The sequence below is a fragment of the Denticeps clupeoides genome, chromosome 20 (assembly GCF_900700375.1).
Source record: "Denticeps clupeoides chromosome 20, fDenClu1.1, whole genome shotgun sequence".
NCBI classification, from domain to species: Eukaryota; Metazoa; Chordata; class Actinopteri; order Clupeiformes; family Denticipitidae; genus Denticeps; species Denticeps clupeoides.
Genome location: NC_041726.1, coordinates 12,495,886 through 12,511,473, shown reverse-complemented (window position 1 = coordinate 12,511,473; position 15,588 = coordinate 12,495,886). Strand labels below are relative to the sequence as shown.

The 15,588-nt window shown below is 41.1% G+C and overlaps 2 protein-coding genes across 2 annotated transcripts; one reads left to right on the top strand and one right to left on the bottom strand.

The window, feature by feature from the left end:
* The first annotated feature begins 742 nt into the window (after positions 1-742).
* Positions 743-10,351, top strand: eno2 (enolase 2). Its single transcript, XM_028963736.1, has 12 exons — positions 743-881; positions 2,948-3,033; positions 3,152-3,247; positions 4,098-4,156; positions 5,643-5,712; positions 5,862-5,995; positions 6,804-7,026; positions 7,116-7,313; positions 8,001-8,202; positions 8,340-8,448; positions 8,559-8,617; positions 9,534-10,351. Exons 2-12 carry the CDS (start codon positions 2,949-2,951, stop codon positions 9,601-9,603), a joined length of 1,305 nt encoding a protein of 434 aa, XP_028819569.1. The 5' UTR covers positions 743-881; position 2,948; the 3' UTR covers positions 9,604-10,351.
* A 1,301-nt stretch (positions 10,352-11,652) lies between these two features.
* tpi1a (triosephosphate isomerase 1a) lies at positions 11,653-15,458 on the bottom strand. The gene is made up of 7 exons (XM_028963775.1): positions 15,265-15,458; positions 14,314-14,437; positions 14,129-14,213; positions 13,905-14,037; positions 12,797-12,882; positions 12,516-12,603; positions 11,653-12,259 (listed from the first exon to the last, which is right to left on the bottom strand). The coding sequence occupies exons 1-7, from the start codon at positions 15,374-15,376 to the stop codon at positions 12,141-12,143; spliced, it is 747 nt and encodes a 248-aa protein (XP_028819608.1). The 5' UTR covers positions 15,377-15,458; the 3' UTR covers positions 11,653-12,140.
* Positions 15,459-15,588: the final 130 nt, after the last annotated feature.

Genomic DNA, 15,588 nt, shown 5'->3' with positions numbered 1-15,588 from the left:
CTTCCATGTACACGAAACTTGTAGATGCATCCATACAAGTCATTCAAAAATGTCCTCATCCAGTCTTGTCCAGACATTGTTAGTGTTGTAAATGACAATGGTTGCCAGAATTAGCTGTTAATGAACGGAAAATCAGCGTAAATGAAGAGAGATGCCCATTTTCAGCAACAGTTATAATGTTGTCACTTTAATATCAGAACATTTTCGCAATACAACCAGAAATCAGCTTCTTCAGACTAGTCAGGTACCTGGCGAATCAGAAAATGCGGGTTTGACTACATCAATATTTCTTCATTGATTTGCAATATTTTCTACAGGTTTCTGTTCGAGTCATGTGTTTTTGCCTCTAAAGTACCACCGAACGTACTTTTTTTGTGGAATACGCCACATGATGCAGTGATGTGAATTGCAGGGAGATCTTGCGTAACCACACGTGCTGTATTCTGACCTCGGACGCCAGAAAGACCCACTTTCCCCCCCAGCCCTCCCCTCAACTTCTATTTTTACCCGTCTTTCTTGGTAAAAGATGCGGCACCCTGTCTTTTTCTCCCTCCGTCATTTTACACTCCCGCTCATTAATCAGTCCCCTCGACCTGCTCCTCCTGCCCTCCTCTCTTCTCCCTCTTTCCCTCCCTCCCCACCGTCCTCTCTTCCCCCGTTTCTCAGCATCTTCCTCTGACTCACCCTTTCATCCCGCCCCTTTCTGTCACACGTTTCACTCTCTCTCTCTCTCTCTCTCTCTCTCTCTCTCTCCTCTCCCCCTCTCTGTTTTTTTCCCTCCTCCTCTTCCTCTCTCCCCAGCATTCTCTGGCTTTGCCCTCCGAGGCAACACACGCATACACACACTCACACACACACACTGACGACAGCGAGGACAGCAGGTAACTCTCGCCAATCTATTCCTTCTCCCTTCATCCCCCCTCCTCCTCCTCCTCGCTTTTCTTTTCATGTCGGATGCATGATTTTGTGCTGGAATTGTCAGGGTCCTGGGAGACGGTGCTGGGTTGGTGGTGGTGGGGGGGCGTAGGCGTGGGTGGAGGTGATGCTACAGAATGCGGGCGGCTACGGTGCAGGTATTTACTCTTCCGTCAACGTCAGCCGGCACCGAGCGGCTGTGTGTGTTGCATTTCACAATAAAAGCAGGAGTGTGTGTGGAGGAGAGTATGTCTCTCGTGTGAATGAGGAGGGAATACGTGTGTGTGTGTGTGTGTGTGTGTGTGTGTGTGTGTGTGTACGTGCACTGCAGTGCCCTAGAGCATTTTCACTAATATGTGTGTAGGACAGTATGTTATGTCACTGTTGGTGTGTGTGAAATGCTCGGTGCAATCTGTGGTCCCCCCCTTTTTTTTTTTCTTGCAAACACCACCATCTGCATTATGTTACATCCTCCCATCAGACATCAGAGGCTCGGCTTTTATTTTATTTGATACCTGCCGTCGTCTGTCAGAACGGGCGTCTTGCTCGGCCAAAAGTGAGCTTAATAATTCATCCTCCTCTCCCCCCACCCACCACCACCGCCTCCTTCCCCCTGGTTTTCTGCTGACGACGCGGTGCTGCTGCAGTCCCACATAGGTAGCGAGGACGCGTGTCTCTGCTATATTACGTAACCCACGGCAACGCTAGTAAAAGCTGCCGAAGTGCAGGGGTTGGATGCGGCAGCAGCTGCATCTTGGGGGCCGCGGGGCGAGTGGAGAGGGCCGCTCCGGCGCCGCTGTCCATCCGTCTGTTTTAATAATGTAGCTGCAGGCTTCGGTCCACTGCGGATTGACTGCTGGTGGATTTATGGGAGGAGGTTTTGCTCGGTGGGCTCGTCGCCGGCCAAGGTTGCTGAAATGATGGTGGTTAATGATGGATTTTCTCTGGCTCTGCCCAGTCCTGGAAGATTCTGGCAGTAAAGACCCATTAAAGCACTCTGGCTATTGTCTGTGTATTATACCTCAGAACCCAGTTCAATAAAACTCCCTTCCCTGCAAAAAAAATGAAAGAAAAACAAAAGAAGAACAAATGCACTTGAACCTTAGTTCCCAAAATGTTGGTATTTGGATTCCCTCTAGTGGTACACTGCAATAAACACATTAAATTTGCTTAAAAGCAGAGTGGTCATTATTCCTGATTTAGTTACTTAATTTAGTGTGGTTAATGTCCCCACTTGCTGTGTATTATACTGCAGTATTGACAGTAAATGACAGTCAATAATAAATCGTTTTTTTTTTATTAGGAATATTATGCCCCCTGTTTAAACTAATCAAAAATAGGCCTATATTTCTGTATCTTAATGCCTTTACTTGGAGAGGTGGTGCTCATTGAGAACCATTGTAATGTAATCAATACAGAAATAACATCACTCATTCTTGTAGGAGGAATTTCTAAAATTTATCTTGGAATGTACCTTACACATTCAAATCCATTCAAATTAGTAGTTTTTAAATATAAATCTGATTTAAATATAAATCTGATAATTAAATAATTGTTTAGGGGCAGCAGGGAAACAAAAAAAAAAGTAACAATGAATAATAAAATGAAAACAAGATATTTGTCAGTTTTTAAGTCTTCAGAGGAATTGCAATATGGTTATACTACACCCTGAGACAGGTTTTTAACGGCTGGGTCCCTAGAAGGTGGTCTGGACAATGTCCAGGTAGTCATCAGAACATTGTACCACGTGGACCCTGTCCCTAATCAGTCTGGACTTGGTTCAATGCAGAATGATAACATCTCCTGGGAGAGAACGACTCGAGTGCAATCCGGTATAAAATTAGGCAGCTCACAAGCTTGCAGACAAAGAGCTCCATATCTCACAGGGACTGCAGCTCTTCCCGCTGGATACAGTTTCACTGCACACAATTATGGTCTTTGAGAGGAAAAGTATCCCGGTACTGGTGCTCAGGGGCCCATTATACAAAATAAGAAACCTGCAGTGTTTTCTGCTCTTTTCTCTTTAATACAGGATGTCCATTGTCAGCATCATTGCCAGGGAGATCCTGGACTCGCGGGGAAACCCCACGGTGGAGGTGGACCTGCGGACCGAGAAAGGTGCATCCATTTATACAAAAGATTTGCAAAAAAGATGAATGTGATTAATCTATTTCAAACTGAAGAGAACACGTTGTCATAAGGACGTCAATTATTGTTATTATTTCATTTCCATCAGGTGTTTTCAGGGCTGCTGTGCCCAGCGGAGCATCCACAGGCATTTATGAAGCTCTGGAGCTGCGAGATGGAGACAAGAGTCGCTACAAAGGAAAAGGCGAGCATCTGGACGTTAGTTATCAATAAAAGTCATTGAAATTTGACCAATTGGAGCTTGGTTTTCAAATTGCTGTAACAGATGTTGTGCATGGGACGACCTCAGGGTTTCCGTAAATAAATAGATGAAAAAACACTTCTGTTTCTGCAAGGAAAGATAGTAGCTACTATTTTCAGACACCTAGAAGACAAATTAATGATATTTTTATAAAAACAGACTAATGATTGACAGCTCACTAATTCCTCCTTCTGAACTATTTAAAACCCCTCCTGTGACATGGTGAGACTATATATATGCGTTACAATAATAAATTGCCTTGAATTCCATTGAAATTAGTCAAAATTGTACATTGTGAGAGGTTTTCTGAAATCGTTTTCTGCCAAACCCATACTTTTTAAAATACATTGAAATTAAATGATGTTCCATATTACTTGAGTACCCATCTTAAATATTAAGTAAAAGTGCGAATATTACAGAAATATTTTTTTTATTACAGAAATTTTTTTTGTTTTATTTTCCAGAGAATCACCCAGTACCATTATACATGGAGATCTTATTAGTTTAACTATTTTACTGGTGCAAATGGTATTATGCTTCCTAGTTGAGGAATTCTGTAACATTCAGTGAGTCAGAAGGTAGATGGCAGAATTGACAATCACACAAACACAGACCAAAGAAGGTAAATATCCAAAAAGGCAGGAAATGAGGGTAAAAGTGAACAGACAAGCCCTTCACAAGGAAGAAGAAAGGGACTTAGCACAAAGGCACTGACTTTCATTAAGTGAGGTCTTTAATTTGATGGACATCAAAACATTTGATGGTAAAATTCTCCTTCCCTTTTTCTCTTCAGGTGTCCTGAAGGCTGTCGGTCACATCAATGACACCCTAGCACCGGCTCTTGTGGCCTCCGTAAGTGGGCAGGAAGCTCTTTTCTGCTTTGGCAGTCACATGACAGTGATGGTGCCAGGACATCTCACATAGTGAGGCACAGAACAGTACCTGCTAATCCCATCTGTTGCCAATCCCTTCCATATACACTGATCAGGCACAGCTTTAAAGCCATGGACAGATGAACATTCCTTGCAATGGCATCTGTCAAGGACTGGCACCAAGTGAGAATTAGGTTCAAATTCTGACCTCCTTTACCAAGATATTCATAACTTAAAGGTCCCAGATACCCACAGGAAACTTATGAGGTCTTTTTAGGCCCATGTCTCGATGTGATTTGTTTCAGAAGCTGTATGGCAGGTGGTTTTAATGTTCTGGCAGACTGGTGCATGTATGTACCTTTAGCAAATTTGAGGAATGACACAAGCACATGCACATGGTTACTAATAGCTTTAATATGCTGATAACATATGTATGTTGGGTGTACATGGTTGCATGCTGTGTGTACTGATGGTTAATGAAAAATATGATCTGTCAACTGCTAGCAGATAATATTATCAAATCAATCAGTCCGCTAACGCCTGTAAAACTGTCCACAGTAGGAATGCACTGATCTGATCCGAGTATCGGATACTGGTCAGAGAATGATTCAAACAACCGCATCGAGTATTGATAACTATTCAGTTGAAGTCTAGTTTTTTCAGCAATAAAATCAGTATGGAAGTACTTCATGCTTGCTACACATGTTCCACTGCCACCAGCAGTTTGTGTTTCAAGGGGTGGCAGCAGCACTGCAAAGCAAAAGCCGACCAACTTAATAAAGCACATCCAGAACCACAATGTCAAAGAAAAATGTTCGGCAAAACAAAAAAAATGGACAGTTTGAAGCAGTGCATACAGTATATCGACACATCTTCTCATTCAATGTGTTTTCTTTATTTTCATGACCATTTAGGTTGGTAGATTCTCACTGAAGGCATCAAAACTATGAATGAACACATGTGGTGTTCTGATTACTGCTTTGCACACTCTTGTGAGCTTCAAGATGTTGTCACCTGAAATGGTTCTCCAACAGTCTTGAAGGAGTTCCCAGAGGTGTTTAGCACTTGATGGTCCAGCTCACCCCAAACCATCTGGATTGGGTTCAGGTCCGGTGACTGTGGAGGCCAGGTACGTTTTGTTAAGTACAGAACTCCACATGTGTACATTTGTAGTTTTGATGCCTTTAGTGAGAATCTACCAACATAAATGGTCATGAAAATAATAAAACACATTGAATGAGGTTAAACTGTCTTACAAGTAAAGTAAACAATATTTAAGTGAAGTATTAAAGTCTGATGTTTCCTTAAACATAACAGAGTAATCCCAGTCTCCTCCTCCTGACAGTAAGACAGTTTATTGAATTGGTATTTAGAAGGCAATTTCCAAACACCAGGTATCGTATCGGAACTGAGAAAGCTGGATCTGTGCAGCCCATAATGACAGTCAAAATGTATCTGTCGCCTAGGGCATCAGTGTTGAGGAGCAGGAGAAGCTAGACAACCTGATGATCGAGATGGACGGCACAGAAAACAAGTGTGCGTGATATCATCTGTTTTTCATCCGTCCCTTTCTGGACTCCTGTCAACACCATGGAGCTTCTTCATTGTAAAGAGTGTGAATTGTATAGATGCTAATTAATTAAATTAGCATATCTGATTTGTCCCCCATGTCCCTTTTACCACAGCTCAGTTTGGGGCCAATGCAATTCTGGGCATCTCACTGGCCATTTGCAAGGCTGGAGCTGCAGAAAAAGAAGTCCCCTTGTACCGCCACATTGCTGACCTGGCAGGGAATACAGAGCTAGTGCTTCCAGTTCCGGTGAAGTGTATTTTACTATCCGTCTCCATTCCTATAATTTTACTATATCAAGTTAATGACTCTGTGTTGCTTCATTATAGAAGTGCTATGTGAATACAATCACCAATTATTCATATCAAAATAACGCAATGACAATGCAATGCGATAACATTATTGCATAATGACTTAACCATAACTCAGACATACAGAAAAAATGTTTTTTTTTTTTGTTGTTTTTTTGCTGTCCTGTTCATAGCAAAACAGGTCCATTAGTAAATCTGTTCAATTTCGATATCTAAACATAAAAATTGCTATAATTCATCAACAGAATAAAATGCTCTCTCACTACACTATTCATCTGAAATAAATACATTTACATTTACATTTAGAGCATTTACCAGACGCCCTTATCCAGAGCGACTTACAATCAGTAGTTACAGGGACAGTCCCCCCCCCTGGAGCAACTTAGGGTTAAGTGTCTTGCTCAGAGACACAGTGGTCGTAAGTGAGATTTAAACCTGGGTCTTCTGGTTCATAGGCGTGCGTGTTACCCACTAGGCTACTACCACCCAGAGGTTGGTTTTATTTGAAGCCCTTTCAGGCAGCGATAGGCATTCCTGAGTCGTAAACTACAGATTTTAAACAGAGTTTTATTTCAGTCAAGCAGGGCATGGGTCCATGACTGAATTCACTTATGAGCTGATTGATAAGTATGTCTTGTTTCTGATCCAGTTTTGTCCAAGCACAGCATTCAGGCATCTTACAATTAAAAAACATGTGATGCACATCTCTCCTTACATTCTATTGCTGCCCCTCCTTTCTCCAACAGGCCTTTAACGTGATAAATGGTGGTTCTCATGCTGGGAACAAACTTGCCATGCAAGAGTTCATGGTACTCCCTGTTGGGGCGGAGTCATTCCGGGAGGCTTTGCGTATTGGGGCGGAGCTTTACCAGACACTGAAGGGCGTTATTAAAGACAAGTATGGTCAAGATGCTACCAATGTGGGAGATGAGGGTGGCTTTGCCCCCAATATCCTGGAGAACAGTGAAGGTATAAATGCTTGTGTCTGTACATATTTTACCTGTTATTGTGTCAAAATGTTTGGGTTTTTATGCAGTTTCTCTTTTTTTCTCTCCCAGCCCTGGAACTGTTGAAGACAGCTATAGAAAAGGCTGGTTTCACAGAGAAGGTAGTGGTTGGAATGGATGTGGCCGCGTCAGAGTTTTACCGCGATGGCAAATATGACCTGGACTTCAAATCACCTCCTGACCCTCAGAGGTACATCACTGCTGAGGAGCTGTCTGAGATCTACCAAGGCTTTGTCAATGACTATCCAGGTAGACAGTGCCTCCAGGCTCTCGTACATTTACATTGCATAAGATTTTATATTGGGTGTCAGGTTAAGGGTATTTGTCCAATTACTATTCACTATTCTGATTAAAAACCCCTGACTAGTTTATAAAGCCCTCATTCCATAAACAATATGAATTTATTATGATCTAAAAAAATAATATTCAAATTAAACGTGTTTTAGATGTTAAGGAATCAGAGATTGCAAATCAGTTTAGAGTGCCAATGAAGATTTCAATGAGTTATGAAGACACTAGGAATTAAATCTATCCCATAATAAGGCATATAGCTCATGATAGACAGATGGAGAGTGAATAATGTTACTAACTAACCCGCACTTTTCTATGCATGGAAAAACAAAACCAAGCCCTCTGATGAACAAAGTCACTGTTCTGTTTGGACTGATTCTTTTGCTCCCCCCTCTTCTTGGTCATTTGTGCCATATTAGTTACATCAGGGAAGGGTGATAATCTGCATTTAATTAGAAATTTGTTCATAAATAATTATTACTACTAATTTGCATAAAATCAAATTGGAGACACCTAAATTAAAATATATCAAATTATATTCTTAACACATAAAGAAACATTCAATTTTAGGTCATCATTTCAATCTCAACAACCATAGTTTAATATTGATTGACACCTCCTTCCACTATTTTCTCTGTTTTGAAGTGGTCTCCATTGAGGATCCTTTTGACCAGGATGACTGGCCAGGATGGTCAAGGTTCACAGCCTCCATGGGGATCCAGGTGGTTGGGGATGACTTGACAGTGACTAACCCCCGGCGGATAGAGAAGGCTGCTGAGGAACGGGCCTGCAACTGCCTGCTTCTCAAGGTCAACCAAATCGGCACAGTCACCGAAGCCATTCAAGCGTAAGAAACAATTTTATCTTAAATATTAAACTTGAATATTCCTTGGATATCCTTGCTTAGCAGTTGCTGTTTTTCCCACCTTGGTGAACCCTTGTGTTCTGGTAAAACCTGGCTCAATTTCTCCTGCATTCTGTTAGATGTAAACTTGCTCAGGCCAATGGCTGGGGTGTGATGGTCAGTCATCGTTCTGGTGAGACAGAGGACACCTTCATTGCTGACCTAGTTGTTGGACTCTGTACTGGACAGGTAAACGACCCCAAACAGACAGACAGACGCTTCTCTTTATTCATCCCAAAAAATGTAAATATGAATGGCGGATTTCCATTCTGCGTGGTAAATTTTCTTCTGTCTTCCAGATTAAAACTGGTGCACCATGCAGATCTGAGCGGCTGGCCAAATATAATCAGTTAATGAGGTAATTATCTGAAATTATCATGTGCGTTATAAATTTCTCAGCAGTGTAGGTCATGCTACATACACATACGTTCAGCAGTTTAGAATTGCTTTGACAATAACAATGCATTTATGCAAGAAATATTATCTGAAATGATCTGCGTCGCCTCGTTTGCATAGATGGTACCCTCAAGGTAAATTTCCAAATGCCAATGTCAGCACGAATAATAATTTTTTTCATGAACAGGTCAAATTGAACTGATGAAAGGATGACTTAGGTGTCCTCACTGGTAGCTACGAGCATGGATACCCAAGAAACAGGACCTTTAGTCAGAAGAACAATGTCTTTAGTCGACCCCCCTCTGTCAGGCGGTGAAGAACATGCCTTGTGGTGTTCTAATCGTCTCATGCTAATCCGGATTAGCGCAGTTGCTACACTGCACTTTCCTCTATGCGCTCGTGAAATACGTATTCTGAACTCAGCACTGTGTCGTCAAATTTCTTTCGCAGCACTTGACCTCAGTCTTCAAGTGTTCAAATCGGGCTTTTTGCGGGTTCCTGTGGCTTTAATGGTTTGGTAGTAGTATGGGTGGAAATGGGTAATGGGTGGTAGTAGCCCACTAGCCTAGTAGCCTATGAACCAGAAGATCCAGGTTCAAATCCCACTTACTACCATTGTGTCCCTGAGCAAGACACTTAACCCTAATTTGTTTCAGGGTGGGACTGTCCCTGTAACTACTGATTATAAGTCGCTCTGGATAAGGCCGTCTGGTAAATGCTGTAAATGTAAATTTGTCACATTTGCTGGGAGACCGTCAGTGAGAAGCTTTAGAAGATGTCATGTCATGTTGTGTATTCACATGATAATAATTTGATCTGTGCCATCAGATCAAATTGCACGGACATGATCAGTGTTATCTCATCTTTGTTCTTTTTAGGATTGAGGAGGAGTTGGGTGACCAGGCTCGGTTCGCTGGCCACAATTTCCGAAATCCGAGCGCCCTGTGATGGTGCATCACTGAACAGATCCATTCAGACAGACAGACAGACAGTATGCACAGGACCGACAGATTTCACATATAAACAATATGCACTACACACCTCACAGAATAGGACAGACATGGAGGACAGAAAAAGAAATTATGCACAGGATCAATGTAGGCCATATGCACCAGGGTGACTCCCAGTGGACAGACGCACCGATGTGACAGACTGACACGGCGACAGAAGTCAGAAACTGTGAATGGAGTGAAAAGGGTGTAGATATGAACTGAGAAGCACAAAAATGTGTTGGAAGAAAAATAACAAAGAGAGACGGATTCGGTGAGACAGTGATGGTTGTGTTCCTGACTGGAAATAAATGCTTACAGTCTGACTGATATTCTCACCCTCTCTCTCTTTCTCTCTCTCTCTCTCTCTCTCTCTCTCACACACACACACACACACACACACACACATATGTGATGCACATGCACACACTCACAACTGCACTTTCTCTCCTCTAAATCTCTTTCCACAATCTCCTTCCATTCTTTCTAGTTGTTCCTTTGTCACGTTTAACCTCACACTTCTACCGACCCCCGGCCTCCTGCTGTTGCTATGATTGCAGTTTTTTCGCCTGTTCCTCCATGCTTGCATTCCTCCCCAATTTCCTTCCTTCCTTCATTGTTTTCTCTACCTGTAGTGTATAACCGTGTACAAAAGTAGTAATAACAATTGAAGAAGCCTGAAATTAAAATTTTCATCTTGAAACTCATGGGTTGTCTGTTTATTTATAGTGATGTGTGAAAAGAAAAAGCGAAAAGAAAAATGTCCATATTTCTATGAGGTTTTATAAATACTTATACATTCATGGCCAAAGGTTTTGAGAATGACACAAATTCTGTTTTTCATATACTGTGTATGCACAGTATTTATTTATAATGCCAATTTGCATATTTTCCAGAAAGTTATGAAGAGTGATCAGATGAATTGCAAAGTCCCTCTTTGCCATGAAAATGAACTTAATACCCCCTCCAACAATATTTCCACTACATTTCAGCCCTGCCATAAAAGGACCTGCAGAGATCATTTCAGTGATTCTCTCATTAACACAAGTAAGAGTGCTGAGGAGCACAAGGCTTGAGATCATTCTGTCATGCTGGCTGAGTTGGTATAGCAGACTGGATGCTTTAAAAGGAGGGTGATGCTTGAAATCATTGTTCTTCCGCTGCTAAACATGGTTACCTGCAACGAAAAGCATGCTGTTTTCACTGCGTTGCATAAAAAGGGCTTCACGGGCAAGGATATTGCTGCTATTGCCACAACTAATGTTTCTCTCCAAGAAAAAACTCAAGGATAGACTGATATTCTGCAAAAAGTAAAAAAAAAAAAAGCTGAGGACTGGGGTAAAGCCATTTTCTCTGATGAAGCCCCTTTACGATTGTTTGGGGCATCTGGAAAATTGATCGTCCGGAGAAGAAAATGTGAGCTCCAAAGAGGTCCCAAAAAGAGGGACCCAAGCACATCCATTTCTGTAGTTTCTGTAGTTTCTGTAGTTATAGAACACTTACATGAAGTAATCCCCATGTTCTCCAGGACAATAAAGTTAGCCATATAATTATATAAATGAACACTATCACACAAACGCACATGACACACTGAAACATTTATTTGTTATATTTTCAGCAATATTCTAATCAAAATTAATCCATTAATCTCTTCAGCCATGACACGTGGTTGTAACAGGCCATAATCTCATAGGGCCATATTAATATACCTCACACGACACAAGGCTTGTCTATAGAGAGAGTGATGATATACATATCATTGACATTTTTACTCCCTTCAAGCATATGATCAGGTGAAGACCATCCAGCTATTCTACATAAATGTATATCCCTCCAAGATCAAGATCAGGCCTGGTTTCATTTGACAAAGCATCCTGCAGCATGTCAGTTTTTGTGTCTAAATAAATCCAGTGTCCCACCAACTCTACTGTATGTGTTCTATTCCCAGTTGAAGAAGATATTATTTTAACCAAAGGAAACAGAAAGAGACAATGAATGAACAGTCAAGTGATGTTGGTAGTCCATTTATTTCAAGTAGTTGTGGACTCTTCCACAACTGCTCAAAAAGTATGATTTGTCCAATGGGATCAGGTCAAACATTTCAGCATCTTTACAACAACATGCAAAAGCAGTGAAGGTATAGCAAAGGAAAGTAGTCACATTTTATGTATTAATATCTTATGTGTTAAAATTCTCTTCATTTAAGTGCCTGAGTGCATGAGAACAGTAGTCATTACCTGCATTTCACAATAAAAATCCTGCTAATATGCATACACTGCTATGATTTTACCTCAGTTGTAATGTATATAACAGGGCTGTTAATAGAGAAAGCCACTAGTTCTATAAGTTAGGTGTTAAAACCTCACCTGACCCATTCTGGAGAAACAGAAACTGACGACCTTCACACAAAAGCACATGCACAAAACTCAGAGGTGAGGTCAGAGGTGAAAGGGGTGTGGCGATCTACGAGTGCCATGCCTGAACTCAGTTTCCATCTTAGGCACGAGCGTTGATGATGTTAACAAACTCAGGTTTGAGGGAAGCCCCACCCACCAGGAAGCCATCCACATCAGACTGGGCGGCCAGCTCCTTACAGTTTGCCCCAGTTACAGAGCCTTAGAGAGAGCAAAAGGACAGCAATAAACTTACATTGGCCCAAACATATATAAATCAATTGGATTAATATTATTGATCAAATTCTAAAAACATGCATAGCACAACAGGTCACATTCTAACTGTGTCTTGCAATTAAGGAAAATTATGGAAATTATGGAGAAAATCTATGCAAAAGAACATTTTGTTTTTATTTTAGTGCAATTTATTGAATTATCCTTAAAAAGAATTAAGCTCAGGCATCAATGTTCCTCTTACCTCCATATATGATGCGCACAGAATCAGCCACAGCTTCAGATATGTTGGCCCTCATCCACTCCCTCAGCTTCTCATGCACCTCCTGAGCCTGGGAACGACAAAAAAAAAAAAATCTAAATATTACCTCAACATCATAAATGCCTATGAATGCATAATTAAGTTTTCCTCCTTCTGTTTTATCAACCATTTCATTTCTCACTGTTTCCTAACTGAATAATATTTACATTTACATTTACAGCATTTAACAGATGCTGATACCTGATAATCAGAATGCATCTTACCTGTTCAGGTGTAGCTGTTTTGCCAGTGCCAATAGCCCATACTGGCTCGTAGGCCAACACTACTTTACTCCAGTCCTTTACATTGTCTGTAATGTAAATTAAAATAAATTTCACTCAGATTGGAGAAGCAATTATTTTATAATAAAAAAAGTAATGTATCAACATGTTGCATTTTAACACTGCTCTGGTTCTCCACATTTTTAACATTTGAACCATCAGTAATGTGTTCCTGAATTTGCTTCACTTTTTAGAGATAATTATTAAGCCTGTCATTAAATAACACATGAATACAATGCATTGTAAAAGACACATTCACTTAAAGGTCCCTATAAAGATATAGCAGTGTTAAGAAGATTACTTCTCATGTTTTTACAATTACAACATACCCTTTTTAAAATATAATAGTAGTATAACTATTTCAATTACTATATAAAAAGTAATGTAACTAATTACATTTGATTACTTTATGATTACTTTTGTAAATTATGAATATATATTCATTTTTATGGAATTTATCCGATGACCTTATCCAGAGTGACTTACAATCAGTAGTTACAGGGACAGTCCCCGTAGACAGTCCCCGTGGGTAACAGTCCCCATTACCCACTATCTTCTACTCCATATTCTTAACTGTTAACCATTTAGAAATTTTGTAACCTGACAGAGTTTACTTTACAGCAGTACTAAACATGGACTACTGCCAAACTTTACTGTAAGATCCTACAACATATTGGCACGGTTTTTAATACTATAATAAGATGTAACTAAAATTGTAATCAATCTTTCAATAAGTCATTTAATTACAGTACACCAGTAACTGTAATGTTTTTTTATTGTAATTAAATTCCGTAACACTGTACCTCACTTGGTATTGCAGGCACAAAAGCATTTTCAGTTCGGTCAAATGGTCAACAAATGGTCAATAAAATGCATTATGTTGATAGCAACTTGACACAAAACACAGAATTTTACACATATTAATTATTTACATGTTTTTGAATTCCTAATCAGCCTGTAAATACTTACTGCACTATTTTCATTTCTCATTTAACTAATTTCAATTAGCTGAAGTAATTTTTATTACTATTGAGTATTGGACTTTACTAACCCGCAATGACCTGGGTCTGTGCATAGACCACTTCTTCTGTTGTCCCTGCCTCCCTCTCTTCCAGCTTTTCACCAATGCAAGCGATCACGCTCAGATCACTTTCCAAAGCATGTGCCAGTTTCTGACCAATCAACTACAAACAGGTCCAGGCGACAGAATTAGAAAAACTCATACACCATAGACCAAACAGGCTCCTGTGCAGAATTGCATAGGTGTGAACGTACCTCGTCACTCTCACCAAAAACATGACGTCTCTCCGAGTGGCCCAGAATCACCCAGTCCACTCCACAGTCTTTAATCATTGCAGGGCTGGGGAAAGATCGCGAAAAACATTTGCAGCGTCATAAACAAATAGAAAACGAGATTCTTACAGTCGCTAGGGAAGATAGTTTATAAAAAAAAAGGTCACCTGATTTCTCCAGTAAAGGCTCCCTTGGTGACCTTGTAGCAGTTCTGTGCTGCCACACCAATTCTGGGGTCCAGGTTGGATCGGGCAAAGTCGAGGTAGATTGCCGGGGCTCCACACACCACCTCTGTTGACAAAAGCACCCGATCTGTCTTGTATCAGGAGGCCAGCGGTTTTTACATTTACGGCATTTACCAGACGCCCTTATCCAGAGCGACTTACAATCAGTAGTTACAGGGACAGTCCCCCCCTGGAGACACTCAGGATTAAGGGTCTTGGTCAGGGACACAATGGTAATAAGTGGGGTTTGAACCTGTGGTTACTAACACCCCTCTCGTTTTGGTCCTACTCTTCTGCTGTTCCTTCTATTGGCCTGTAGGCAGGGCTGCAGGGGTTCCACTCAGGTTCGGCCTGTTTGCTGATGGACTGTTACTGAAGAAGAGCACCGAACCTTCACCGGTTTTGGGTAAGAGAAGTTTATTTAATAAACGTATTTCCGCATGGTCTGCCCCTTTTATGTCACCTCCTTCCTGAGCAACATCTTCATGACATTATGCATATTCTAAATAATAAATGCTGCTATTATCTCATTTTCTTTAGCTCCGTCTCACCATTCTAAACAGCACCAGGTCATAATATTAACATTATTTAAAAAAAAAATACAGTGTATCGTCTATATTAAGCTAAAGATAGATAATACGTTTATATTATTATATATTATATTAAGTTTCTTGATATTGATGGTTTTTATGCAAAAAAAAATCACAACTAAAATATCAGCCTTTGCATATATTTCCTGATGTTTAAAATGAGAATATGCTATTGACAGCAGGTGAATTGTGAGCACCGGATGGCCAATGTCAGGATGTCATTGTCGCCGGTGCGCGGATGAGAGAGAGGCCGCGTCCCCGCACGTAGACCAGCCCGGGACACAACAAGTGACGTGGAAGTTACCCGTTTCGTCGTGGAGCGCGGCTGTGTTCAAGGTGGTGATGAGGTCGTCGAGACTCTTTTTGTCGCCATTCATCTTCCAATTTCCTCCGACGAAGAACCGGCGCGGCGACATTATCGCAACGTTGAGCTACAACTGACGGGAAAAAACACGCCTGCGGTCTCGTACAGCGGTCCGATGAATCTAGAGCAGAAACCACGCCCCTTCCCTGGCACCCTAACCAATCATTTGGCGCAGCAGTGTAGTGCCATTTAATGAATGGCTCCTTTCTACACAAAGGCGGGCCAAACGAGAGATACAAGCCAATAGGAGCAGAGTTTCGTCAC

Bases quoted from the DNA above. Each gene is read 5' to 3' on its own strand.
- tpi1a (XM_028963775.1), bottom strand. From the start codon at position 15,376: ATGTCGCCGCGCCGGTTCTTCGTCGGAGGAAATTGGAAGATGAATGGC. The intron at 12,604-12,796 runs GTAAGATGCATT...TGTCGTTCCCAG, and splicing joins AAACAGCTACACCTGAACAG to GCTCAGGAGGTGCATGAGAA. The intron at 12,260-12,515 runs GTAAGAGGAACA...GCTCTCTCTAAG, and splicing joins TGTGCGCATCATATATGGAG to GCTCTGTAACTGGGGCAAAC.
- eno2 (XM_028963736.1), top strand. From the start codon at position 2,949: ATGTCCATTGTCAGCATCATTGCCAGGGAGATCCTGGACTCGCGGGGA. The intron at 3,248-4,097 runs GCGAGCATCTGG...TTTTCTCTTCAG, and splicing joins GAGTCGCTACAAAGGAAAAG to GTGTCCTGAAGGCTGTCGGT. The intron at 7,314-8,000 runs GTAGACAGTGCC...TCTGTTTTGAAG, and splicing joins CTTTGTCAATGACTATCCAG to TGGTCTCCATTGAGGATCCT.